The sequence below is a fragment of the Plectropomus leopardus genome, chromosome 21, assembly GCF_026936395.1.
Source record: "Plectropomus leopardus strain MGB_pleo_1.0 chromosome 21, ASM2693639v1, whole genome shotgun sequence".
In the NCBI taxonomy this organism is placed as follows: domain Eukaryota; kingdom Metazoa; phylum Chordata; class Actinopteri; order Perciformes; family Serranidae; genus Plectropomus; species Plectropomus leopardus.
The window spans coordinates 28,430,193-28,457,692 of NC_142196.1; the positions used below are offsets into that span (position 1 = coordinate 28,430,193).

Consider the following 27,500-nt stretch of genomic DNA (forward strand, 5'->3'; position numbering starts at 1 on the left):
CAGCTTGGACAGAAATGTCCTGCAGAGACTGAGCAGATTCAGAGAATTAAACATGAAATTAAATCCATGTTGTGGTGTTGAGGGTTTTTTTCCACCATCAGGACAAAACCTGCCGTCAAACTGGACTCAGCATGGCAGCAGGACGTCACGGCGAGCAGCGTCCCATCATGACGTCTCTCTGAGAGACCTGGGGCCTCATGTACAAAGACTTGCATGGATTTCCTACTGAAACATGGCGTACGCTCAAATCCAGAAAACGTCTTACGCACAAAAAAATCCTGATGTATGAATCTGGGCGCACGCATGAATCCAAGCACATTCCCTTTGTACATCCCAATCAGCGTGGAATTGAGCGCACATGTTGGAGTACCCGACCACTCCCTGTCCACGCCCCCATTTAAATACGCAAATCATATTTAAATAAGCCCTGCACCTGAGATTCCCCTCTCTGCACGATCAGAAAATAAGAAACAAAAGATGAGTAAGACGGGATTTTAAACTTCCATCCATTAAGTTTATACACTTACACGGATCACACACTATTGTTGCAAATTAGTGCAGAAGTGCGCCGGGGAGAAGGTGAGGCAGATAAGTCTTTACGCACACTTTACGCACGGGGTTATTAACATGAGTCCGTTGCGCACAGTGACAAACAGGGGCTTGTTAGAAAGATCTGAAACTGTAGTTTAACCAGCAAAACACAGCAAGTCACTAACTCTAACCGCTGTAATGATGCGGTGAAGACGGGATATGATTTGGGGGCGCACATGCTCAATGCGCATCACAGGGACTAATACTAGGACAATTACACGACAAATTTACTTACCAAGAAGCCACCCATCGCAAGACAGTGCCAGCTTATCTGTTCCCAACCATGCTGTTACTCAGAATGCGTGAATCGGCGCTGAACCAGGCCACCTCGCCGCAATGTTGGTTAACTGCATTTGCGCATCACATATGATCTGTACATTGATGGAATGAAAGTGTTTCCTGTTCACGTATACAAATTCATCATGTGACGGGCGCTTTTATAGCAATGTGTGTGCAGTCGATAGCTCCGATTACATTAGGAAAACCGGCTCTCGCTGCAAATTGCGCTTTAATGTTGACCTGTTCAGCTGCATGGTATGGGAATTTGATATATCTGGCTGACATGCGGATAATTCCGTCCCACACGGCTGGCATGGCTCGGCTGAGGGTCGACCGGCACGGTCCCGATCGGTCGGCCAGCTCCCTCTGAAATGCCCCGGTTGCCAGGAACCCCAGTGTGCTCAGCACCTGTATGGGCACAGGCAGCGCATGGCTCCTGGCTGTGTTGCGCTCCAAGGCCGGCCGCAGCTCTGCGCACAGTTCCACGAGGATTGCCCTCGGGAACCTAAAGCGGCTGATGAGCCAGTCGTCATCGTGTGCCAGTACGTCGTCTCTGTCTGGAAACACACGCTCTCTTCTAATTGCACCATTTGCAATGTCCTCTAATGCTGCTAAAGCTGCCATTGTTTTCAGCGGTACTTTTTACACCACTTTGCGCACGCTTTTATATCCACTCATGTAATTGGAGACACGTATGTTTGTGTGTGTGTGTGTTAATTGTTCACTGGTGTTAATTGTTCATGTGTCTCTGATGTGCACATCATTAAGTCATCATTCAGAGGACGGATTGGTTACACGTGTTTATTTTATGTTTCCCAGGATCACCTCTGAGTGTCGCCAAAGTATCAACGGCTGTAGAAATGTGCGTACGCCAGCTATGAAGTTGGCGTGAGGCACCGCACATTTCCACAGTCATTTCACTCTTGATACATCTGAACTTTGCCGTGAGAAAGAGCGTACGCCACGTTTTTGTGTGTACGCACCCTTTGTACATGAGGCCCCTGGACTCCTGTCCAGCAACAACCATGACGGAGACAGTTCCTACTGACAAGCACACAGACACAGCATCATGTGACCTCACAGCGTCATATTAAAAAGGCTATTAAAAATGTCATAATATTATGAGGATGCAATCATAATTTTGATTTTAAACAGTTGTAATTAACGTGATTTAATTTAGCAAATTTACAGGAAAAGAAGTTGAGTTTTAAATGTACTTTATAAATAAATGTATCCAAGAAATGGTGCAATAAATAAAAAAGTTATAATATTAACACAATAAACTGGCTAATTTACAGTAAACAAGCTGAGTTTTAAATTCACTTCATAAATATTTATTTTGATTGGACAAGATATTTATTTATTTATGTATTTATAATTCTGAAATGGGTTTATTGACATTTAGGCGGTCTAATGTTTGGCTTTGTTTATGCGATAGCTCGTGCTCTGTCTGTGGTCATGTGACGGACCACAGGCTGTTTATTGTTCTTGTTTATTTGTTTGTTTATTTATTTGTTGTCATACAGTCGATCTAACGGACGCTTCAGAAACAGCTGGCATTACGGTAACGCCTCCTTCCGTGTATTATGGTAAACGGCGGGCGGAAGCAGGAAGTGAGCTCAGGCGGAAGCGGCGGGTTGTTTTGAAGAGCTCGTGCAGAGATGAGTGAAAGTGGCGCTCAGGTAAGAACCAAACACGTGACTTTACACGCACGTGCAGCGCGATGCGCACCCGTGATTACGGTAATTTGTGTTTCTGTGGGGTAAAAAGTGAAACCGTTGGTCTCAAGCCGCGTGTAACACACACACACACACACACACACACACACACACACACACGTTCTCCTGAAGAGAACATAGAACATGAAGTGAACATCAGAACGTTCTGCTCACAGAACAATCAGCCTGTTCCTTCGGTTTGTTCATATTTTATTTTTGCACTGAAACAAAAACAAAACATGTTCAGAGAAACATGTGTTTACAGAAACAAGAACAAACAAACAAACAAACAAACAAACAAACAAACAAACAGAGAACTTCAGTCACCACAACACAGCAGAGGAGTGGATGGTTCAGTCTACTTACTGGAACTGTATATTTACAGTAGATGGTCCCAGTATAGACTACACCAACACATACACTGCACCATCTATGTGCTGGTGCATTATATAAACAACAGAGGGGGAAGTCTATGTGCTGGTGCGGTATATAAACAGTGGAGGGTGCGGTCTATGTGCTGGTGCGGTATATAAACAACAGAGGGGGAAGTCTATGTGCTGGTGCGGTATATAAACAGTGGAGGGTGCGGTCTATGTGCTGGTGCATTATATAAACAACAGAGGGGGCAATCTATGTGCTGGTGTGGCGTGTTGGCAACACTGATGAGCCATGTGTCTCTGCAGCTGCTGGCTCGTCTGGACGCTCGCCGCTCTCTGAAGGACATCGAACCTCGGCTGTTTCCTGAGGATGGAGGACCTGACCACGGTGAGTGACCACGCCACTCCTGATGTCACATAATGATGTTGCATGACATCATTGAACCCAATAGTTCAGAATCAGGAGCCAGATTGTGAATGATTATTGATCGATCAGTGATGGATTACGTGTGTCTGACAGGTGAGGTGGTGCAGCTGTTCGGGACGGAGGGAACAGGTGAGCTCACCTTACAGGAAGTACCTGAAGCTGGTTACAACTTCCTGTAAACTCTGTGTGTGTGTGTGTGTGTGTGTGTGTGTGTGTGTGTGTGTCTCAGGTAAGACAGAGATGCTCTACCACCTGTTGTGTCGCTGCGTGCTGCCGACGGCGAGCGGCGGTCTTGAAGTGGATGTTGTGTTTGTGGACACCGACTACAGTCTAGACATGTTACGACTGGTCAGCATCCTGGACAGCAGGCTGACTGCAGGTACACACACACACGCACACACACACACACACTCTCATGCACCTCATAGGCACTAAAAGATCAAAGACATTTCTCAGTGTGCATCACTTTAATTGTCAGGTGTGAAACGTCTTGTCTCTTGGTCGCCGCTCTGTAATGTTCTCTCTCTCAGGTGGTTCCAGCAGCTCGCCGCCGGCCGGCTCTGACGAGGCGGCGCTGCGTTTGTGTCTCTCTCGCCTCCTGGTGGTCCACTGCTCCTCCTCCTCCCAGCTCCTCCTCACCCTCCACTTCCTGGAGACCTCCTTGTCATCGCGGCCCGGCCTGGCGCTCCTCCTCATCGACAGCATCTCTGCGTTTTATTGGCCGGACCGCTGCGAGGGCGGGGCCAGCATCGCCAAGCAGGAGGAGAAGCTTAGCAAGTGTGCCGAGCTGCTGGGCCGTCTGCTCAGGTAGCTGCTCACCTGTCAGGAGGTTCTACTGCTCACTGAGAAGGTTCTGCTGTCACTGAAAAGGTTCTGCTGCTCACTGAAGTAGTTCTAGTGGTCACTGAGGAGATTCTAGAGGTCCTTTAGAAAGTTCTAGTGTATACCAAAGAGGTTTGAGAGGTCCTTTAAGTGGTTTGAGAGGTCCTTTAAGTGGTTCCAGAGGTCATTGAGGAAGTTCTAGTTGTACTTTAGGAAGTAGGTAGTTTTTTGTGGGCACTTGGGAGGTTCAAGAGATCCATCAGGAGGTTCAGAGCGTTCTTATTGTTATTGAGGAGGTGATAGATGATACAGAGGTTCTGCTGGTCTCTGAAGAGGTTCTTGAGTTCTGTTGGGTGGTTCTAGTGTTCACTGAAGATGTTTTTGAGGTCTGTTAGGTGGTTCTTGGATCTGTCAGGAGTTTTTAGTAGATCATGAGGTGATTTTGTGGTGTTTTTTATTTGGCTGAACATCAGTGTGAGATTTTGGGATGTGTTCCACAGCGTTCCTCAATCTTCTTCCAGAGACTCGATGAGTGAAAGTTGTTGATCTCTCCTCACAGTTGGAGAACCAAAGCTGTTCTGGAGGAGCGTGGTGGAACAGCAGCTCACTGGCATGTTGTGTTATCTGTTCTCCTCTCTGGCTCCTCACAGGGATTACAGAATCACGGTCTTCGCCACCTGCCACGCCATCAGGAGGAGCTACGGTGGACCCTCCTCCTCCTCCTCCTCCTCCTCCTCCTCCTCCTCCTCGTCTCCAGACTATGACCGGCCGTACCTCTGTCGCCCCTGGCAGCAGCTGGTGACCCACCGGCTGCTGTTCTCCAGGCAGGAGGCGGCAAACAGCATGGTCGGCGGAGGAGGAGCAGGAGGAAGAGGAGGAGGAGGCAGCAGGGAGCAGAGAAGGCGGCAGATCTTCACAGTCCACTGCACCTCTTCCTCCTCCAGGACAAAGGCTTACAGGAGCAGCTCGTTCTGCGTGAGGGACGGAGGAGTGGAGTTCCTCTGACAGTAAACATCAGTTCATGTTCTGCAGTTCTGCGTTCTTCACGGGTTCATCAGACTTCAATAAAAACTGTGTTCCAGCAGGAGTCTTTCTTTTTATCACATTTACTGAACAGCAGAACGTGCTGGGATGTTCCTGTCACTGCTGCTGGCACAGAACCCAAGATCCACGAAGATCCACGAAGATCCATGAAGATTCACGAAGATCCATGAAGATCCATGAAGATCCACGAAGATCCACGAAGATCCATGAAGATCCACAAAGATCCATCCACTGATAGAACCTCCACTGATGAATCAGGACAAGACGGAAAGAAAATACCTGTAGTGGGACAACTTATTGAAATTATTATTATTAAATGAATAATAATAATAACATGATTAAAGGTTGTATATTTGATCTTATTCACAGCACTGATGTTGTATTTTAGAGTAAATATTGATACATAAATAAATAAATAGTATGTACAGATGACACAGGACTGCTGTTGTGTTTCAGAGTAAATATTGATAAATAAATACATAAATAAATAAATAGTATGTACTGATGACACAGGACTGCTGTTGTGTTTTAGAGTAAATATTGATAAGTAAATAAATAAATAGTATGTACTGATGACACAGGACTGCTGTTGTGTTTTAGAGTAAATATTGATAAGTAATAAATAGTATGTACAGATGACACAGGACTGCTGTTGTGTTTTAGAGTAAATATTGATAAGTAATAAATAGTATGTACAGATGACACAGGACTGCTGTTTTAGAGTAAATCTTTGTAAATACATTAATAACACGCACAGGACTGATGGTTTATATCAGAGTAAATGTGAATAAATGAATTAAAATAATGTGCTGTTTCTGTTTGGGGCGCGTGCAGCAGCAGCAGTCCGGCTCCTCGCGCTCACACGCTCGCGCTCCATGCCGGGACTTGAGGTCTGATGACAGAGACCGCTTCACCAGAGCGGCCCTCCAGGAGATCCCTCCGCGGGGTCACACACACACTTTCTGCACTAACACAAACACATCGGGTCCATCCGCCGCGCGCACCGACACACCGGCGCGGGTTAAAGGCTCGCTCCCAGTGAACGGCCTGTTTATCCGGGCGTCAGATCCAAAGCCCGCCCGGTAACCGTTCCCGCTCCGGTTCAGGAGTTAATGTTTTCTGGGACCTACTTCTTCTCCTGCCGTCGCTGACAGGCGGTGCTTCGGTCGCTCCCAAACATGGCCTCCATGACGGAGCGACCGCTTCAACTTTAATTTTTCGCCAATTTTTCAGAGCAAAACCGCGTTTTTGTCCTTCCACGAGCGCCGGGGATGTTCGCGGGCAGCGCGCGGCCGCGGCAGAGCAGTGAAACGGATGTTTTGTCGCGGAGAAGTTGCCTGCTGGCGTGAACTGACCGCCTGAAGTTGGCTGAAAGCTGGAGAGGAAAAAGAGAACCGCATCAGATCAGTAAGAACGTCTTTACTGCTCTCTGCCCTCACCTGTGCGGCTCCCTCCTCCGCGGCCAGGTGCTAACGCGACCCCGGCCGGTACCGTGCGGAGCGGGGCGGCGGAGGAGCGCGCGGGGGAGCCGGGATACGTGCTAACAGCTAGCTGAGGCTAATGCTAATGCTAACAGAGAAGTGATCAGTCAACTGGGCGGTGCGATGAGCTACCTGCTAACTGTTATTGGCTAACGGCTAACTGTTACTGGCTAACGGCTAACTATTATTGGCTAACGGCTGACTGTAACTGGCTAACGGCTAACTGCTATCTGTTATTGGCTAACGGCTAACTGCTATCTGTTATTGGCTAACGGCTAACTGTATTGGCTAATAGCTAACTGCTGAGGCTCAGTCTGCACAGAGACTTACCAAAGTGATGTTCAAGGTGCGTCTGAACCTGAAGTGTGTGTGGCCCCGAAACTGCTCCACTTTACCACTGCACCATAACAATGATAATAATGATAATAATGATAATGATAATAATGATAATAATGATAATGACAATAATGATAATGTCAGTGAGTGCTGTGGCAGGAGGTTTTGTGACGTGCTTCTCAGTTTGTGGTGGTCTATCTGAAGGTGTAACTGATCGATCATCAGTGAACTATTGATCGATGGATCCAGTGTGTCTTCTCTCTCGTGGTAAACTGGCAGACGTGTTCAGTGATGGAGAAAGTATTGATCCTGGAGGTGAGAACAGCATCCTGATGTTTAATGAGGAGATATCCGGGGATCCTGATCCAGCTGATCCAGAGTCTGGATCAGATCCTGGTCCTCCAGCTGCATTGTGTGTGTGTGTGTGTGTGTTCCTCTTGCTGTTTAGTGAACAGGTGCGTCTGTTATCAGACAAATAAAGCTCCTCTGATGGCCACCATGAGGAAAGCTTTGATTTCTGGGTGCAGTTTTGGCGCCCTGGGCGGCGGCCTGCATGGCGATGCCCCAGGCTGAAGTGGACATGCAGACATTGTCACAGAGGAGGACGGAGGACAGATGCTCTGCTGAGGAGTGGAGACTTTTCAGCTCTCAGCAGCTGAACACGACACACCAGGTTTCTGTTTGATATCCAGAGTTGGCAAAAATACGTACGGCACGTTCACGATCCGCCATCAGCCTGTTTACTACTGGACGTAAACACTCCTGTCCCTCTGAGCCTGTTAAAATTTAAAACTCTGTCTGGATTTTTTCCCTTAATTTTGTGGTCTGTTTTCCTTGATTTTGAGGTCTTTTTTCCTTGATTTTGAGGTCTTTTTTCCCTGATGTTGTGGTCTTTTTTCCTTGATTTTGAGGTCTTTTTCCCCTGGTGTTGTGGTCATAATTCCCTGATTCTGTGGTCATATTTCCTTGATGTTTTGTGATTGTGGCTTGGCTGAGCAGACTCCGTATATAACAGCTGTCCTTTTCTGTCAGTGTGAACTCAGTGTCAGGATGTTTTTACCTGCTTTGTTGTGCTGCTTCAGTCCAGACAGGAGCGAGTGGATCAGAGAGTTTCAGCTTCAGTCAGAAACATGCTCATGTTGCAAATTATACATCAGTATTAAAATAAATGCAGTTAAACTTGGAATAGACTGAAGATTTGTGGCTGTTTTAGTTAAAAACTGATGCATCAGTTTAATTTAATAATTAAATGGATGGATACTTAATAATTCAGTTATGAATGAAATAGATGTGCAGGAGATTTGAGCCGTGTTTTGCCGATGTTGATGATGGTCAGAGTTCAGAGGGCTGCTGGGACACATGGAGCCCATCGAGTCCTTTTAGTTCAGTCCGACATGATCATGAGTCCCTGCGCAGTGTTTTATTTGATTTTATTTGATTTGGTGGTCGTGATGTGACCGTGGCATGGAAGTGTACTGGGCAGGATGTGGTCGTGGCTTGGGCAAGTCGTGTCGTGGTCGTGGCCATGTTGTGGTCGTGTCATGGACAGGTGGTGTCATGGGCAGGTAGTGGGCAGGTTGTGGTCGTGTTGTGGTCATGGTGTGGGCAGGTCGTGGTCGTAGCGTGGGCAGGTCGTGGTCGTGTTGTGGTCATGGCATGGGCAGGTCGTGCTCGTGTTGTGGTCATGGCGTGGGCAGGTCATTTGCAGGTGGTATCGTGGGCAGGTTGTGGCTGTGTTGTGGTCGTGGTGTGGGCAGATCGTGGTTATGTTGTGGTCGTAGCGTGGGCAGGTCGTGGTCATGTTGTGGTCATAGCGTGGGCAGGTCGTGGTCATGTTGTGGTCATAGCGTGGGCAGGTCGTGGTCATGTTGTGGTCATAGCGTGGGCAGGTCGTGGTCATGTTGTGGTTGTAGTGTGGGCAGGTCGTGGTCATGTTGTGGTCGTAGCGTGGGCAGGTCGTGGTCATGTTGTGGTTGTAGTGTGGGCAGGTCGTGGTCATGTTGTGGTCGTAGCGTGGGCAGGTCGTGGTTGTGTTGTGGTCATAGCGTGGGCAGGTCGTGGTTATGTTGTGGTCATAGCGTGGGCAGGTTGTGGTTGTGTTGTGGCCGTGTTCGTGGGCAGGTCGTGGTTGTGTCATGGTGCTGACGAACCCGGTGGAATTTAGGCTTAAGAGGATAAAATGATAAGATGTTATATATCCTAGAGGTCAAAGGTCATGTTCACTGTGACATCATAACGTGTTCTGTCCGTCAGGGGGCGTCGTCTTCTGGGTGGTCATGTTGTTGTGTGTATTTCTCTGTGCTGGTTGATGAAATGAGTTTTTGGACGCAGAGTGCTGATGTCACTGATGCCTCTGTCTGATTTTACCCAGAATGCCATCTGAGGCTCAGTCCCAGGAGCCTCGGGACAGAGGACCGGCCCCGCCCGTCACCAGGGCTGGACGCAGCGCTCAGCTGGCCAAAGCTGCAGCTACAAGCCCCGCCCCCGAGAGGCGGTCCCGTGGGCGACCTCGGAAAGATGGGAGCAGCAGCCGCTCTGCACCTCCCACGCCTCCTCTTCCTCCTCCTCCTCCTCCTCCTCCTCCTCCCAAATCCAGGAAGAAGTAAGTGCTGAGACCCATCCTCACTCTCTACACACAGTAGGCAGCGCTCCTGCGGTCATGGATAACCTGGAAAAGTCCTGGAAATTCCCCATCACACTGTCCAGGCCTGGAAAAGTCTTTTGTGTTCTTAATTTTGTCCCCACATGACCTGAAAATCAGTTCACCCAACCAACAACAACAACAACAAAGAAAACCACAGGTTTGGAAGGTGTGTGTGTGTGTGTGTGTGTGTGTGTGTGTGTGTGTTTGAGTGTGTTTGTGTGTGTAAATGCTAAAATGACAGGATCTCTGGCAGACAGAAAGTATAAAACAGAGATAATCATTGATTGAGAAAACTTAATTGTCCGCTTTGACAGTAAACGGGCTGGTCATGTGACATGCAGTGAGGAACACGCTCAGACAGTAAACATACAGCACATGTTCCCAAATACACAACAAACATGGACAGAATAAAGATTGGGACAGAAAATGTCGATCTCTGTAGATGCGTGGGTCGTTTCCTTTCATTTAACATGTTCACGGTGGCGGGAGTGAAGGGGTTAGCGGGACCGATGGAGTGACCGATGGAGTGACCGATGGAGTGACCAGCTGAAGATCCCGCCCTGCGGGATCTTCAGCTGGTCAGCTTTGGACGGTCCCCGAACACACGGCAGGGACGCTGACATTCATGTGGGATAGAGTTTGAGTTAAAATCTTTCTTTGGGTGCTTGAAAAGTCATGGAAAAGTTTTGAAAATGTAGTCCTCGAAAATGTGTGTGTGTGTGTGTATATGTGTGTGTGTGTGTCTGTCTCAGTGGACTGATGTGACGCTGTTGGTTATCTTAATTATCAGCAGAGGGCGCTGATGGGTGTGTTCACCTGTGTGTGTGTGTGACAGTGTGACTGTGTGTGTGTGTGTGTGACTGTGTGTGTGTGTGTGTGAGTGTGTGTGTGACAGTGTGAGTGTGTGTGTCTGTGTGTGTGTGTGTGTGTGTGTGTGTGTGTGTGTGAGACTGTGTGTGTGTGTGTGTGTGACTGTGTGTGTGTGTGTGTGTGTGTGACTGTGTGTGTGTGACTGTGTGTGTGTGTGTGTGACAGTGTGATTGTGTGTGTGTGACAGTGTGACTGTGTGTGTGTGTTTCTGTGTGTGTGTGTGTGTGTGTGCGCACCTCAGATTATCTGTCTGATAGTTTATAGGTTGATTCATTAAACTGAGTTAATATTTAACCGTCAGAGGGAATCCTGTGAACACACACTGATCTGCACTGAGTGTGTGTGTGTGTGTGTGTGTGTGTGTGTGCGTGTGTGCGTGTGTGTGTGCGTGCTTGTGGTGAGCGAGATGTGTTGGAGAGGAAGTGGTAAAGTTGCATGCTGGGTAATTAGCAACAACCAAGAGGGGGGAGGAGGAGGAGGAGGAGGTGTGTGCTGGATTGAGTCTGCTCCGTGTTTTACCTCCTGCTGACACACACACACAGAAACACACACACACACTGAAACACACACTGAAACACACACACACTTAGCACTGTGTGCAGGAGTGTGTGTTACTCAGGCTGTGATGTCATCGTGTTTACCTGAAGCTGAAGCGTCAGTCAGATAACGAGCAGCGTGACGGTCTCTGCTCACTCACACTGATGTTTTTTTTTATAAATATGCTCCGCTCACAGAAACCACTGATCATTGCCAAGCAGGCGCCGTTCACACAGGTGCCGTTCACACAGGTGCCGTTCACACAGGCACGGTTCACACAGGCACGGTTCACACATCAGAGCCAAAATAGGCAAAACATTAGTAAAAAGTACAAGAAAATTACCTGAAATTATTTAAAAAACCCAAGACGACAGCAGCCATGTACAGCTGATGCGTTGCTCTTTGCTTCATGGCATGCCATATTAGCTCGCCATCAGCTCACCATCGAGACCGTATCACAGACCGTACGTACGTACGTACGTACAGACCACAGACCGTATGTACAGACCACAGACCGTATGTACAGACCACAGACCGTACGTACGTACAGACCACAGACCGTACGTACAGACCACAGACAGTATGTACAGACCACAGACCGTACGTACGTACAGACCACAGACCGTATGTACAGACCACAGACCGTACGTACGTACAGCCCACAGACCGTATGTACAGACCACAGACCGTACGTACGTACAGACCACAGACCGTACGTACAGACCACAGACAGTACGTACAGACCACAGAACGTATGTACAGACCACAGACCGTACGTACGTACAGCCCACAGACTGTATGTACAGACCACAGACCGTACGTACGTACAGACCACAGACCGTACGTACGTACAGACCACAGAACGTACGTACGTACAGACCACAGACCGTACGTACGTACAGACCACAGACCGTATGTACAGACCACAGACCGTACGTACGTACAGCCCACAGACCGTATGTACAGACCACAGACCGTACGTACGTACAGACCACAGACCGTACGTACAGACCACAGACAGTATGTACAGACCACAGACCGTACGTACGTACAGACCACAGACTGTACGTACGTACAGACCACAGACCATACGTACAGACCACAGACCGTACGTACGTACAGACCACAGACCGTACGTACGGACCACAGACCGTACGTACGTACAGACCACAGACCGTACGTACAGACCACAGACCGTATGTACAGACCACATACCGTACGTACGTACAGACCACAGAACGTATGTACAGACCACAGACCGTACGTACGTACAGCCCACAGACTGTATGTACAGACCACAGACCGTACGTACGTACAGACCACAGAACGTACGTACGTACAGACCACAGACAGTATGTACAGACCACAGACCGTACGTACGTACAGACCACAGACTGTACGTACGTACAGCCCACAGACCGTATGTACGTACAGACCACAGACCGTATGTACAGACCACAGACCGTACGTACGTACAGACCACAGACCGTACGTACGTACAGACCACACACCGTACGTACGTACAGACCACACACCGTATGTACAGACCACAGACCGTACGTACGTACAGACCACAGACCGTACGTACGTACAGACCACAGACCGTACGTACGTACAGACCACAGACAGTATGTACAGACCACAGACCGTATGGATTTGTTGTAAGATGGTAAAAATGACGAATCACAGTAAAAATGTGACTACGGCCGACACGAAGCCTGTGTTGTGTCAGAGACTCCAGAGTTACGCGGTGGAGTCCCGCAGGTCTGCGTATTCTGAAAATGGCGCATTTACCGTCTTTAGAACTTAATGTTTTAAATAAAGGTTATTTGAAATGTGTTAATGTGTCTCAAAAAACAGTCCGGTGATTTCAGGACGTCTCTTTCAGGGGGCGGAGTCGAGGCCGAGCTCAGGTAGAGGACGAGGAGAGCATGGATACCACGGAGAAGAAACCCCCCCCAAAGACAGGTGTGTTTCCAGCTGTTCACTCTGTGTATGTGTGTGTGTGTGTGTGTGTGTGTGTGTGTGTGTGTGTGTGTGTGTGTGTGTGTGTGTGTGTGTGTGTGTCTGGCCAAACTTCATTCAAACCATCAAAGCTTTATCTAAACTGTCGAACATCGGCAGATGTTGTGGATGTGATAGTTAATGACAGAAACACAGAGACATCCTGAGACAGCAGGTACAGAGACACAGAGAGACACAGACACAGAGAGACAGAGACAGAGACACAGACACAGACACAGAGAGACACAGAGACAGAGACACAGAGACAGAGACACAGACAGACAAAGACAGACGCAGAGACACAGACACAGAGAGACACAGAGACAGAGACACAGAGACACAGACAGACAAAGACAGACGCAGAGACACAGACACAGAGAGACACAGAGACAGAGACACAGAGACACAGACAGACAAAGACAGACGCAGAGACACAGACACAGAGAGACACAGAGACAGAGACACAGACAGACAAAGACAGACGCAGAGACACAGACACAGAGAGACACAGAGACAGAGACACAGACAGACACAGAGAGACAGAGACACAGACACAGACAGACACAGAGACAGAGACACAGACACAGAGAGACAGAGACACAGACACAGACACAGAGAGACACAGACACAGAGACACAGAGACAGAGACACAGACACAGACACAGAGAGACACAGAGACAGAGACACAGAGACAGAGACAGAGACAGAGACACAGAGACAGAGACACAGACAGACAAAGACAGACGCAGAGACACAGACACAGAGAGACACAGAGACAGAGACACAGACAGACAAAGACAGACGCAGAGACACAGACACAGAGAGACACAGAGACAGAGACACAGACAGGCACAGAGAGACAGAGACACAGACACAGACAGACACAGAGACAGAGACACACACAGAGAGACAGAGACACAGAGACAGAGACAGAGACACAGACAGACACAGAGAGACAGAGACACAGACACAGACAGACACAGAGACAGAGACACACACAGAGAGACAGAGACAGAGAGACAGAGACACACAGAGAGACACACACACAGAGACACGCAGAGACACACAGTAGTAGCTATATAAACAGGTATGATTTAACCCTTTGAGCTCTGCAGTAGAAACGCTGGTCGTTTGGTTTATTGTGATGTCATTTCCTGGAGAATCCTGAAATTGTTCATGACCCTAAAAACTGTCCAGCCTGAAGGAGGGGTGTGTGTGTGTCTGTGTGTGTGTCTGTGTGTGTCCACAGAGGTGAAGGAGAAGACAACAGGACGCCGTCGGTCCACTTTGAGGAGAAAATCCAACACAAACCCTGACCCTGACCCTGATCCTGACCCTGATCCTGATCCTGATCCTGATCCTGATCCGGACCCTGATCCGGACCCTGACCCCACAGTCCCTGAGTCCAGCCCAGTGCCAGCTCCTCCTGCTGAGGAGGAGGACAGGACCAGCCCTGCTCCTCCTCCTGCTCCTCCTCCGCTCCCAGCCTCCAGGCCTGGAGAGGAACCAACCATCAACTCTCCACCCCCATCCCCCACCCAGAGCCCCAGACCTGATCCTGATCCTGATCCTGGTCCTGTGGAGGGGGACCAGTCCAGCATGCCTCCTGTGGAGACAGAGGGGGACGGGGCCCTGAGTCCCTGCTCCAGTCCTCCGGGCTCCCCCTGTCCCCGACTGGAGGACGAGGACTCTCTGTCCCCTCTGTTCCAGCTGTCTCTGTCAGAGGACTCCGGGAGCTCGCCCACCCTGAGCCTGGGACACACCAAAAAACGGTGAGAGTCCCCGTGTGTCTGTGAGGGCCATTTTCTGTAAAAATATGTCAAATATATACCAAATATATATGTACATTTATATATAAATATTTTTTAAGATGTTTGGACGGACATGTTTTCAATTAAAATCTGGCAATTTTATTTTCTTTAAACTATTTTTGTGGGGTTTTTTTGTTCATTATTTTTTCTTTAAAAATTGAAACTTCAACTTAAAAACTTCAAAATGTTTTGTGATATATTTCTTTTAAAAAACTCAGATCATTAACTGTTTGATCAGTCATCTGCAGCAATCGATTGATCAGTAAAACTCTCTCTCAGTCTGAAGCAGTGTGCCTTCTGTTACCGTGGTGACAAGTCTCCGCTGGGCCAGGGCCGGCTGGTGGTGTTCGGCCCGACGCCCGGCTACATCCCGCTACACATCCTCAACCGCCGCGCCTCCTCTGACCGCGACAACGACTGCCATGACCACTGCTACCACGGCGACCAGGCCCTGCCCACGTAAGTGACTTCCTGTTTACCATGTCACACCTTCCAAACAGATTTCCACAAGAAGAGCTGTTCATTTATCACAGTGGTTTTTATACTGTTTGTGTGTGTGTGTGTGTGTGTGTGTGTGTGTGTGTGTGTGTGTGTGTGTGTGTGTGTGTGTGTGTGTGTGTGTCTGTGTGTCTCTGTGTCTGTGTGTGTGTGTGTCTTTGTGTGTCTCTGTCTCTGTGTGTGTGTGTGTGTATATCTGTGTGTGTGTGTGTGTGTGTTTAGGTGCAGCAGTCCAGAGCAGTGTGGTGAGTACTCAGTCTTCACAGTTAAAGGGTTGATAGTGTTTGTTGTGGGCGTGGTCTGATGGCAGTCGTTGGTCTTTCAGAGGCGGAGTCTTCCTCAGAGTTTGTGGAGCAGCTCGGACCCGTCGGCCTTCCTCACGACATCAATGTCCAATCACTGTTCGACCCCACAGGTACAGGAAGCTCCTCCTCCCTCCACCTCCTGCTGTCTGTCCTGTCAGGTGACACTGACTCTGTGTGTGTGTGTGTGTGTGTGTGTGTGTGTGTGTGTGTGTGTGTGTAGGTCAGTGCTGTGCTCACCTGCAGTGTGCTGCCTGGTCAGAGGGGGTGTGTCGCGGCGAGGGCCAATCACTGCTCTACGTGGACAAAGCCATCGACTCAGGAAGCACACAGGTGAGTTTGTGTCACCTGGTCAGATGCTCCTCTGCAGGAGGAGGACAGCTGCACTCAACGTCGCTAAGCCCCGCCTCTCTCTCTCAACTGTCCAGGTGTGTACGTTCTGCCGTCGGCTTGGGGCCTCGCTGCGTTGCCGGGAGACGGGCTGTGGGCGGAGCTTCCACTTCCCCTGTGCTGCTGCTGCAGGAGCTCACCAGGACTGGACCCTGAGACACACACTGTGCACAAGACACACACACACAGGTAAACACACACTGTGCACAAGACACACACACACACACGTAAACACACACTGTGCACAAGACACACACACACAGGTAAACACACACTGTGCACAAGACACACACACACACGTAAACACACACTGTGCACAAGACACACACACACAGGTAAACACACACTGTGCACAAGACACACACACACGTAAACACACACTGTGCACAAGACACACAGAGGTAAACACACATACTGCGCACAAGACACACACACAGACACTGCACTACACACACACACACACAGAGGCGCATAAATTGAAAGAGAACCAATAATATAGTCTGCACTCACTGTCTCTACATGTTATTTTAAGAGGATGGACATATTTACTATCTGTAAAAACTTTGTCTCTCTGTGTCTGTCTGTGTGTCTCTCTCTCTGTGTCTGTCTGTGTGTCTCTCTCTCTGTGTCTGTCTGTGTGTGCCTCCAGTGTCCTCACAGTGTGTGTTGTGTTTGCGTGGCGGTGATGTCGGCAGCCTGTTGATGTGTTGTTGCTGCGGTAACTGTTACCACGGCAGCTGCCTCACCCCCCCCCTGGTCCCCTCCCCCCTGTCCCGGGCCGGCTGGCAGTGTCCTCAGTGCCGAGTTTGTCAGAGCTGCAGGTAACACACACACACACACGTTTTTGTCCTCTGAGGTTGTCCGACTCTTTTTCGTGAAATCTTTAGAAGCTCTCAGTTCCTCTCTTTGTGGATATTATTATGTAGAACAATTACTTTAATTATAAATATCCAAAAGCACTGGGGATATTGTGGAACGGTGGAGGACACACTTTGACGAACTCCTTAACCCTGCCTCCCCGTTCTCCGGACGGTCATCCATATCCCTGGCAGAGGTCGCTGAGGGAGTCAAAAAGCTCCTCGGTGGCAAGGCGCCAGTAGTGGATGAGATTCACGCTGAGATGCTGAAGGCTCTGGACACTGCAGGGCTGACACACCAGCTCAATGTCGCGTGGAGGTCGGGTACAGTGCCTGTGGAGTGGCAGACCAAGGTGGTGGTTCCCATTTTTTAAAAAAGGGGAACCGGAGGGTGTGCGCCAATTATCGGGGTATCACACTACTCAGGCTCTCAGGGAACGTTGACTCCAGAGTGCTGGAAAGGAGGCTCCGTCCGATTGTCGAACCTTGGACAACTGCATCTCTGCTTTTTCTGGATGATGTGGTTCTGTTGGCTCCATTACACCGTGACCTCCCAGCATGCACTGGGGCGGTTTGCAGTCGAGTGTGAAGCGGTCAGGATGAGAGTCAGCACCTCCAAATCTGAGGCCGTGGTTCTCTGCCGGAAAGCGGTGGACTGTCCCCTCTGGGTGGGGAGCGAAGGAGTTCAAGTATCTCGGTATCTTGTTCACGAGTGAAGGTAGAACGGAGCGTGGGATGGGCGGTTTGCTGCGGCGTCTGCAGTGATGCAAGTGTTGCATCGGACTGCGGTTGTGAAGAATTAGCTGAGCCGGAAGGCGAAGCTCTGGATTTACGAGTCCATCTATGTTCCATCCCTCACCTATGGTCACGAGCTCCGCGAATGAGAATGAGATTGTGGATACAAGTGGCCGAAATGAGCTTCCTCCGGAGGGTGTCTGGGCTCAGCCTCAGAGATGGGAGGAGCTCGGACATCGCGGAGGAGCTGCTGCTAATAAATGGATGAACCTGCCGCTGCGGCTCTGATGCAGCCGCCGCCTCAGTGTCCCGTCCACTGCACCGTCTAATTAGTCCTTACAATAAAAGTCATGTTTTTAAAGGCAAAAAAGAGCCAAATTTCTTTTTTAAATCACCAAATATAACAAAAAAAAGTCATCACAATCATCAAGAATGGGGAAAAATCACCAAAATATTTCTTTGAACAATTACCAAAAAAAACCAACAACAAATTCACAGAAATGTTTTTTTTTCTGAAAATTAATAAAAACATTTAAATAAAATACAAATCACCAAAATGTCTTCTTTTAAAATGGGCAAAAACATTTAAAGGAGAAGTGTTCTCTAAAAATCAGCTGTAAACTAAATCAAAAATCCCTCCACAGTATTGACATACCCCCCGCCCCCCTTTCATCTGTCTTCTCATCAATAACCAGCAGTCCCTTAGTCATATTTAAATATTCAATTCTAATCCTGTTCTCAATCCTCCTTGAAGTCCTGGAAAAGTCTTGATCAAAATGACTGCTGAGACATAAATGACGCGCTGATGTGTATCTTAGCAGCCTTTGAATGTCTCTGAGTCGCTGTGAGAGACGAGGTGACTCTACTTCAGGGTTTTATATCCACGTGTGGGTCTTTAAAATTTGTGGGTGATTTTTTTTTATCCTTTAAAATATTTGGTGATGTTAAAGCTTTTGACAATTGTGTTTTCTCTTAAAACATTTTTGGCAACCATATTGCAAAATCTTCTGTTGTTTTTTTTCCCTTAAAAATTGTTGTTGATTTTTTCCCTTTAAATTTTTTTCTCTTGAAAGCTCTTTGTAAGTTTTTTTCATTGAATATCTTTGGCAAACACTTTTGTCATTTTTGTTTCTTAAAAACTCTTTGGTAATTGTTTTTATTTATTTTTGATTATATTTTTTTCTCTTTCTTCAAATTTTTGGGGAATTATTTCTGAAACACTGGAGGCTGAAGCATTGGATGCTCAGACCCAGTGACGCCTCTGGTTGTAAAGGCTTCTTGTTGATTCAGCGCTCCACAGCTGGATCGTAGTGTGGATCAGAGACCGTGAGGAGCGTCAGAGCGACGCCTCACTGTCACAGTGAATTTAACCAGCCAGAGTCTGTCTGAGCCGCTCGGTAAGCGCCGACCAGCTGAGCAGGAGACATTGTGACACCGTAGCAGACTGTCTCACATGACGAGAGACAGACACACCGTCCAACTGTCCCACCGTCTGACCGTCCATCCACTGACACGCTAACTCTGTCCTCTGTGTGTGTGTGTCAGGCTGCAAGGGGATGATGGCATGTTGCTGGTGTGTCAACGCTGCGATAAAGTCTACCACACACACTGTCTCACACCACCTCTGGATCACACACCGAGCACCGGCTGGAGCTGCAAGGTGACACACACACGCATGCACAGCCTCTGAACCTGTTTTATATTTTGGCGTTTTTTTTTAACCCTTTATCTCCTCCAGAACTGCAGGATCTGCCGCCGCTGTGGTGTGAGGTCATCAGGCCAGTGGGCCAATCACCCGTTTCTGTGCAAGTCATGTGACCCGGCCCTGCCCTGCCCATTCTGTGACCACGCCCCCGACCTGCACACACCACAGGACTATCTGACCTGTGTCTGCTGCTATAGGTACACTAACCCTTACCCACACACACACACACACACACACACACACACACACACACATAAATAAATAAATAAATAAATGAACAATATAGACAGCTGTGATGTCTTTGAGGATTTCTCAAACATACACATTTTGTTGTTGTGGTCCAGGTTTGTCCATACAGAGTGTGTGGTCCAGGCTGGGGAGGGCAGGGCGGGGTCTGAAGACTACATCTGCTCCACCTGCAGGCCTCAGGAGGAGGAGCCAGTCACACACACTCCACTTGTCTCCACCTCCACCACGGCCCCCCTACTCAGTCCCACGCAGGCACCACCCAGTAACACACCACCACCAAGTCCAAGTCACACAGAGGCTCCACCCATAAGTACCACCCCTGACAGCCCAGTCCACCTCATCTGCTCAGAGACACCACAGAGTCCCACCGAGATCCTCCCTTCACAGCAAAGTCCTGCTCCCCCTCATCCTGAACCTAAACCCACAGAGCTCCAACATAGTCCTGGGCCAACCCACCCTGAACATGAACTCATAGCACTCCAACATAGTCCTGCACCATCCCACCTTGAACCTGAACCCACAGATCTGCAACATTGTCCTGCACCATCCCACCCTGAACCTGAACCCACAGATCTGCAACATAGTCCTGCAACTTCTCACACTGAACCTGAATCCACAGAGCTCCAACACAGTCCTGCGCCATCCCACCCTGAACCAGCAGATTTCCAACATAGTCCTGCACCATCCCACCCTGAACCAGCAGAGGTCCAACATAGTCCTGTGCCATCTCACCCTGAACCAGCAGAGCTCCAACATAGTCCTACACCATCCCACCCTGAACCTGAATCCACAGAACTCCAACATAGTCCAGCACCATCCCACCTTGATCCAGCAGAGCTCCCACATAGTCCTGCACTATTCCATTCTGAACCAGCAGAGCTGCAACATAGTCCTGCGCCATCCCACCCAGAAACAGTAGAGCTGCAACATAGTCCTGCGCCATCCCACCCAGAAACAGTAGAGCTGCAACACACACCTTTACCAACCCATTCTGAACCAGTAGAGCTGCAACATACACCTTTACCAACCCATTCTGAACCAGTAGAGCTGCAACATACACCTTTACCAACCCATTCTGAACCAGTAGAGCTGCAACATAGTCCTGCGCCATCCCACCCAGAAACAGTAGAGCTGCAACATAGTCCTGCGCCATCCCACCCAGAAACAGTAGAGCTGCAACATAGTCCTGCGCCATCCCACCCAGAAACAGTAGAGCTGCAACACACACCTTTACCAACCCATTCTGAACCTGTAGAGCTGCAACATAGTCCTGTGCCATCCCACCCTGAAACCACAGTGCTCCAGCACAGTCCTGCTCCATCCCAACCTGAGCCTGAACCCACAGAGCCCCAACACAGTCCTGCGCCATCCCACCCTGGACCCTCAGAGCTCCAACACAGTCCTGCACCATCCCACCCTGAATGCTTAGAGCTCCAACACAGTCCTGCACCATCCCACCCTGAACCTGCAGAGGTTCAGAATAGTCCTGCACCATCCCACCCCGAACCATTAGAGCTGCAACACAGTCCTACGCCATGCCACCCTGAACCCTCAGAGCTCCTACACAGTCCTCTACCATCCCGCCCTGAACCATCAGAGCTTCAACACAGTCCTGCACCTTCCCACCCTGAACCAGCAGAGTTCCAACATAGTCCTGCATCATTCCAACCTGAGTCTGTAGAGATTGAAAAAAATCCAGAGCCATTACACCTTGATCCAACAGAGCTTCACCGAAGTCCTGTGTCATCTCACCCTGATTCCACAGAGCTCCAACAAAATCCTTTACCATCTCATTCTTATCAAAAAGAGCTCGAACAGAGTCCTGCCCTATCTCACCCTGATCCCTTACAGCTCTGGGGAAGTCTCTCACCATCGCATGTGGACACCACAGACCTCCAACAAAGTTCACCACCATCTCACTCTGGTTCAACAGAGTGCCCCCCATCAGTTAACTCTGATCTCACAGAACAGCAGAAGAGCCACACCCCATTTCAAAACTGTCCAGCAGAACTTCAGGCTCAGAGTAGTCCTTCTCAGCTAGGTTTTTTCTCTTCTAGCCCTTCCCAAAATCCCACAGCGGATCAGCTTTTGTCCACAGACTCTCAGCAGAGTCCAGCACAGGGTAGTCCCAGGTCTTGTAGCCATGCACATTCCCCACCACACTCACTGACCCAGGTAGGGCTTAGTCCTGTCCTGGTTCAGCCAGGGCCTGCAGAGCCTGAGCAAAGCCCTCTTCCAAACAGTCCTGTGCAGGACAACACAGAAAAGACACAGCTTGAAAGACCTTGTAGCTCTGCAAACATTATTATCACTCAGCGTCAGCACAGTCCCCCACAAAGATGGCAAAATCCTATGCCATGTAGTCCTGCACAAGTTGGCACATCAGCTCCACAGAGTCCCACACAGGATGCTGAGCGTACACTGGACCAGGAGAGCCCTGGATCAAGCAATCCTGCTGAGCTGCAATGTGGGCCTGCACAGGACATTTCTACACTGGACCAGGACATCTCACCAGTCTGCTGTAGGCCTACCCAGACAGCAAGAAGACATGCCTCACCGAGGCCCAAATCAGCTCCATGTAGCCCATCACCGTTCCCTCTCAGAACCACACAGTGTAGTCAGTCACAGCCTGCCAGCCCAGTGCATGCTGGCTCTACACAGCCTTCTAGGCCTTCACAGCTCACCCTGCTTCCTGCTCAGCCTGCTAGACAGTCAAGAGTCACAAAGGACTGCACCCAAACCAGTTCTGCAGAGCACAGCCCAGTGCAGCTGATTCTTCACCCCGATGGCCAAACACTGGAAAGTAGCCCGCCCCCTTTTAGCCCTAGCTCTGACCTATCCACAGTCCCCCCTGATCACCATGGCAGCAATGGCAAACTCCCAAACAAATGTGGTCCTGTTCAGAGTAGCATGATTAGCCCTGACCAATCTAGCCCTCAACACGGTATTGCCATGCCCACACCAGAAAGCCTTGTTCGCCTTAGCACTTCAATTGAACACAGTAGCCTAACTTGCTCACCTTGTGCTGATGAATTGGAGGAAATTTCTTCCCCAGCTCGTTACGGATATCAGAGTCCTTCTTGTGATGACCCATTGCACTTCACAGAAGCAATTGAGGGTAAAGCAAGCCCCGTACATATCCAAAACAGCTCAGCTAGTGCTTGCCCCAAACAGGCCAGTCAAATGCCTACGAGCCCTGCCAGCTCTACTCAGGCCTGTGCTAGCTCCATGCCAGTGGAGACTAGTCCCACCCACATCAGTCCCGCAGCTACAGAGACCAGCACATCAGCACAGCCAGATAGCCCTGTGACAACAAGCACGCAACCCGTTATAGTATTGGCTGCATCTGTCCAACCCATTTCATGTCAGGATGAGGACACGCAGGTACATGTCAACAATCCTACTCATTTTCTTCAGCCAGAAACTAGTCCCAGCCATCCTAACTCCACTCCGGACCACAGAGTTCATCCTAGCCCTCCTCACACTAGCCTAGTCTGCACAGAAGCTAACAGTGGGTACAGTCTGATGGGCTCTATGCATGTTCAAGAGAAAACCAGTCACTTTCTTTGTAATTTTGAAGGTACCCCCGCAAGGCGAAGTCCCACACATTCTGGTCAGTCAAGTCCCTCACATGTCCAAATCGCCTGCAGTTCTTCTCCCGTACAGTTGAGCCCCCTGCCAACTACAGCAAGCTTTAGTCCTCCACACTGTCAGTCGGTCGATACTAGCCACAGTCTGAGCCATGGGGGCCAGACAAGATCCCCCTCTTCTAGCATAATTGATGTTAGCCACAGTCCATCCAGGTCTAGTCCTGCTGGTCAAGCTAGTCCTGTTCACCAACAAAGCACCTCTAGCAGTACCCACTCAGGCCCAGTCCAAAGACAGACTCTCTCATTAGCTGGCACCACACACAGCAGCCCTGCACACTCCGCTGTTGCTTGTGTTAGTCCACCTCACAGTCCAGCTCAGGCCAGTGAAGGGTATCGTAGCCCCACAGGTAGCCCCCATTACAGCCCAGTTCCCCACACTGGATCCATTTCTGGCCTGACGGTGGCACAGCTGAGCCCCACTTTGGCCAGTTCAAGTCTGGATGTGGAAGCTGTGGCCACTTCCATCGTGCAGACCTGTGCTCTCCCCACTGTGGCTCAGCTGGACTTTGGTCTCTGTAAACCCTCAGACAGTATTTGGCAGATAAGCCCTGCACATGCTAGTTCCCTACAGCATGACTCCCCTGCTGTCATTCCACAACAGGTAAGCCAGTCCCCAAGTAGTCCTCACCTCACCTCTGACAGGTCTGTTGTTGAAAGCCAACTAGGCAGTGCATCAGGAAGCCCCTGGTGTCAGAGACCAGCCACCCCTGTGGATGCTACTTTGGCTAGTCCTGTCCAATCTGGTCCCACTCAGGATAATACTGTGATGCCTAGCACCAGACACACGGGTGAAGCGCCCGCTAGCCCCTCACCCTCTGCCCCCTCACGGGTTAGTCCCCCGCAGGCTCCACAAGCTAGCTCTGTGCACACTAGCCCAGTCTCTGGTTCTTTTTGCAGCCCCCTGCGGTCAGGGTACACACAAGTTAATCCCAGTCCCACCAGCTCTCTGCGGGCTGAGGCCAGTCACAGTCCTGGACCTGGTAGCCCCATCAGTTGTGAGGCTAGCCCTGGCCCCAATTCAGTTAGTCCTGTTCTTGCCATCCCTGGGCAGTGTGAAATGAGTACTAGTCCTGTTCCTGTTAGTCCTGAGCAGACTGATGCTGGTTTTAGTCCTGGTCCTACAAGTCCTGATCAGACTGATGCTGGTCCTGGTCCTGGTCCTACAAGTCCTGAGCAGACTGATGCTGGTCCTAGTCCTGGAGGCCTCTCTGTTTCCAGCCCCCAGGCACACATGACAGAGTCTGCAGCCTCTGTGGGTGAGTATCAGGCAGAGGGCTTCACTGATCCATTACTCTTATCACTTTTAATCTGCTGATTATTGTTTCCATTAGTTTACTAATCTAATGGCTCATTCATTGATTATTTTAAAGATTTTTTTTACACATGTAGCAATTACTTTATCCAAAACCAAATAATGGAAACTCTTCACATTAATTTTAAATAATTTTCTTAAATCATCTCTTCTTCAAAAACAGTGAGAATAGCAATATATTTAAAATTCATTAAATGAATGTAAAATGATTACATATTAATAATAATAATAATAATTCTTATTATGATAGACCTGATTTGTCAGATGCCATCACTATTCCGTACACTACACTGTACAGTATGTCGTAAGCTACGCCGTACACAAAGCCGTATGCTACGCTGTACACTACACGGTACGCTGTGTGGTACACCAAGCTGCACACTACGGCATATACCAAATCGTACACTACGCCGTAAACTACTTCGTTCACTATGCGTAAAGGACGCCGTACACCACGCTGTAAACTACACTATACACCACGCTGTACACCACGCCATAAATTACGGTGTATGCTAAGCCGTAAATGTCTACGTACACTACGATGTAAACTACTCCATGCACCAAGCTGTAAACTGTACACCATGCCATACACTACGCCGTAAAATAAGCCGTAAACTCGGCTGTACACCATGCCATACACTACACCCCATGACGTCAACCCGCCTTTTGACAGCATCACTTAACTAATTAAACCGAACTTATCAGAAGAAAAAAAGATTTCCAGAAATTTTTCCTGTAAAAATTCCAGAAATTCAAAAACACCTGAAAATAATTCAATAAAAAAATTAATTAAAAAAAAGCGAAATGCTGATTTCTTTTCTTTAGAAATCTGTAATAAAAAAGAACCAATAAGGAGTTTGGATGGTGGCTTCAGTCCTGGAAAGGTTTTGGTGCAGCTGTGTGTGTGAACGCTGATATTCAGTCTGTGGTTTTCATCACGTCCTCCAGACGTCAGCATCGCAGAGGAGGAGCAGGAGGAGCCTCACCGCACAACAAAGGAGCGTCCAGAAGAAGAGGAGCCTGCTGAGAGGACAGAGGGAGGAGGTGAGCAGCAGGAGGAGGAGCAGGAAGAGGAGGAGGAGGATCTGCTCAGCAGCTGTCCTCCTGCAGGTAGGAGGCACAGCGCTGCTCCTCACCTGTCATGAGGAGTTCAGGAACATGATACTGATCTCTGTTTCTGTCTCTTCTGCAGGAGCTGCTCCTCTCTTATCCCAACCGACCACACCACCCCAACCTCCTGCTCCTCCCAGAGCTGGCTCTGTGGAGGAGACCCCTCACAGGACAGCCTTACTCCCCTCCCTGCCTCCTCCCTCTCCTCCCCTGGAGGAGGACGACAGCCAATCACAGTGCAGGTTTGAAGCCACCAAAGAGAAGCACCGATCACATGCTGAGCCTTCAGAGAAAGAGGACCAGGAGGAGCAGAAGCATCAGGTGGAGGAGCAGAAGCATCAGGTGGAGGAGCAGGGGCATCAGGTGGAGGAGCAGCAGCAGCAGCAGGAGGAGCAGCAGCAGCAGCAGAAGGAGGAGGAGGAGGAGCAGCAGCAGCAGCAGGAAGAGCAGCAGCAGCAGCAGGAGAAGGAGCTGCCTCCCGGAACATCGCAGCCATTTGCAATAGATGTGGCAGCCGCGTCGGAGATTGAACAGCCAATGAGGGAGGGGCAGGAGGAGACGAGGGAGGGCGCTGAGCAGGAGGACCAATCAGATATGGAGGAGGAGGAGCCGGTGAGCCCTGTGCTGGACCTGGACCCCTCCTTGGACGTGGAGGTGATGGCGCTGATGACCTCCTCCTCTCCTGCAAGCTCCACCCTTCTTCTCTGTTCCCCAAATTCTCCTCCCACCTCCTCCCGGCGGGGCACGGCTCGCATCCTCAGGCCTCCTCCCTGCTCCTCCAGGCCTTTGGACGACTTTGCCATCCGTCTGAGGCAGTCCCCCTTCTCCACCGAGGCCTCCCCCGAGACCTCTCCCGCCAGAGCTCCCATCACCCCGCCTCCTCTCTCTCCACTCTCACCTCCTCTCCGCTACTCCCCCTCCGCCAGGGAGACCCCTCCACTTACAAAGGTAAACATGACAGGAGACAGCTGTGATGCCTCCTTTCTCCTCACACTCATCTCCTCCTCCTTCTCCCTGTTTCTCCTCACACTCACCTCCTCCTCCTCTCCTCCTGTTGACTCTGTGTCTCCTGTCCACAGTCCGAGGTGTTCCTCCCCATCACTGTTCTCCCTCTGACTCCTAAAATTGGGATGGGGAAGCCTGCAATCTCCAAGAGGAAGTTCTCCCCCGGCAGAGTGCGGGTCAAACAGGTGCGTGACCTCTGACCTCTGATCCCTCTCACCTCTGACCACTGCTCTTTGACTGCTGCTCTTTGACTGCTGCTCTTTGACTGCTGCTCTTTGAATGCTGCTCTTTGACTGCTGCTCTTTGACTGCTGCTCTTTGAATGCTGCTCTTTGACCGCTGCTCTGTGACTGCTGCTCTTTGACTGCTGCTCTTTGACTGCTGCTCTTTGAATGCTGCTCTTTGAATGCTGCTCTTTGACCGCTGCTCTGTGACTGCTGCTCTTTGACTGCTGCTCTTTGAATGCTGCTCTTTGACTGCTGCTCTTTGACTGCTGCTCTTTGAATGCTGCTCTTTGACCGCTGCTCTGTGACTGCTGCTCTTTGCTGCTCTTTGACTGCTGCTCTTTGACTGCTGCTCTTTGACTGCTGCTCTTTGAATGCTGCTCTTTGACCGCTGCTCTGTGACTGCTGCTCTTTGACTGCTGCTCTTTGAATGCTGCTCTTTGACCGCTGCTCTGTGACTGCTGCTCTTTGACTGCTGCTCTTTGAATGCTGCTCTTTGACCGCTGCTCTTTGACTGCTGCTC

At 49.6% G+C, this 27,500-nt stretch overlaps 3 protein-coding genes across 3 annotated transcripts in view; all 3 read left to right on the top strand.

The window, feature by feature from the left end:
- The window catches only part of actr3b (actin related protein 3B), a 6,966-nt gene extending 6,899 nt beyond the window's left edge, over nt 1–67 (top strand). The window contains 1 exon segment of the mRNA XM_088071696.1: nt 1–67. This exon segment is cut by the window's left edge and continues 658 nt beyond it. The gene's annotated coding sequence lies outside the window, so the exon portion shown is untranslated.
- Nucleotides 68–2,404: 2,337 nt separating this feature from the next.
- xrcc2 (X-ray repair complementing 2) lies at nt 2,405–5,834 on the top strand. Its single transcript, XM_042516778.2, has 6 exons — nt 2,405–2,552; nt 3,272–3,353; nt 3,486–3,521; nt 3,622–3,771; nt 3,923–4,199; nt 4,865–5,834. Exons 1-6 carry the CDS (start codon nt 2,532–2,534, stop codon nt 5,217–5,219), a joined length of 921 nt encoding a protein of 306 aa, XP_042372712.2. The 5' UTR covers nt 2,405–2,531; the 3' UTR covers nt 5,220–5,834.
- Nucleotides 5,835–6,349: 515 nt separating this feature from the next.
- The window catches only part of kmt2ca (lysine (K)-specific methyltransferase 2Ca), an 80,371-nt gene continuing 59,220 nt past the window's right edge, over nt 6,350–27,500 (top strand). Inside the window, 16 exon segments of the mRNA XM_088071695.1 lie at nt 6,350–6,665; nt 9,447–9,677; nt 13,015–13,094; nt 14,380–14,902; nt 15,221–15,400; nt 15,662–15,684; nt 15,765–15,854; nt 15,965–16,074; nt 16,170–16,320; nt 16,781–16,952; nt 19,269–19,383; nt 19,462–19,625; nt 19,773–24,583; nt 25,588–25,749; nt 25,832–26,697; nt 26,829–26,939. Coding sequence (XP_087927821.1) covers nt 9,448–9,677; nt 13,015–13,094; nt 14,380–14,902; nt 15,221–15,400; nt 15,662–15,684; nt 15,765–15,854; nt 15,965–16,074; nt 16,170–16,320; nt 16,781–16,952; nt 19,269–19,383; nt 19,462–19,625; nt 19,773–24,583; nt 25,588–25,749; nt 25,832–26,697; nt 26,829–26,939 — 7,788 coding nt within the window. The 5' untranslated portion in view covers nt 6,350–6,665; nt 9,447.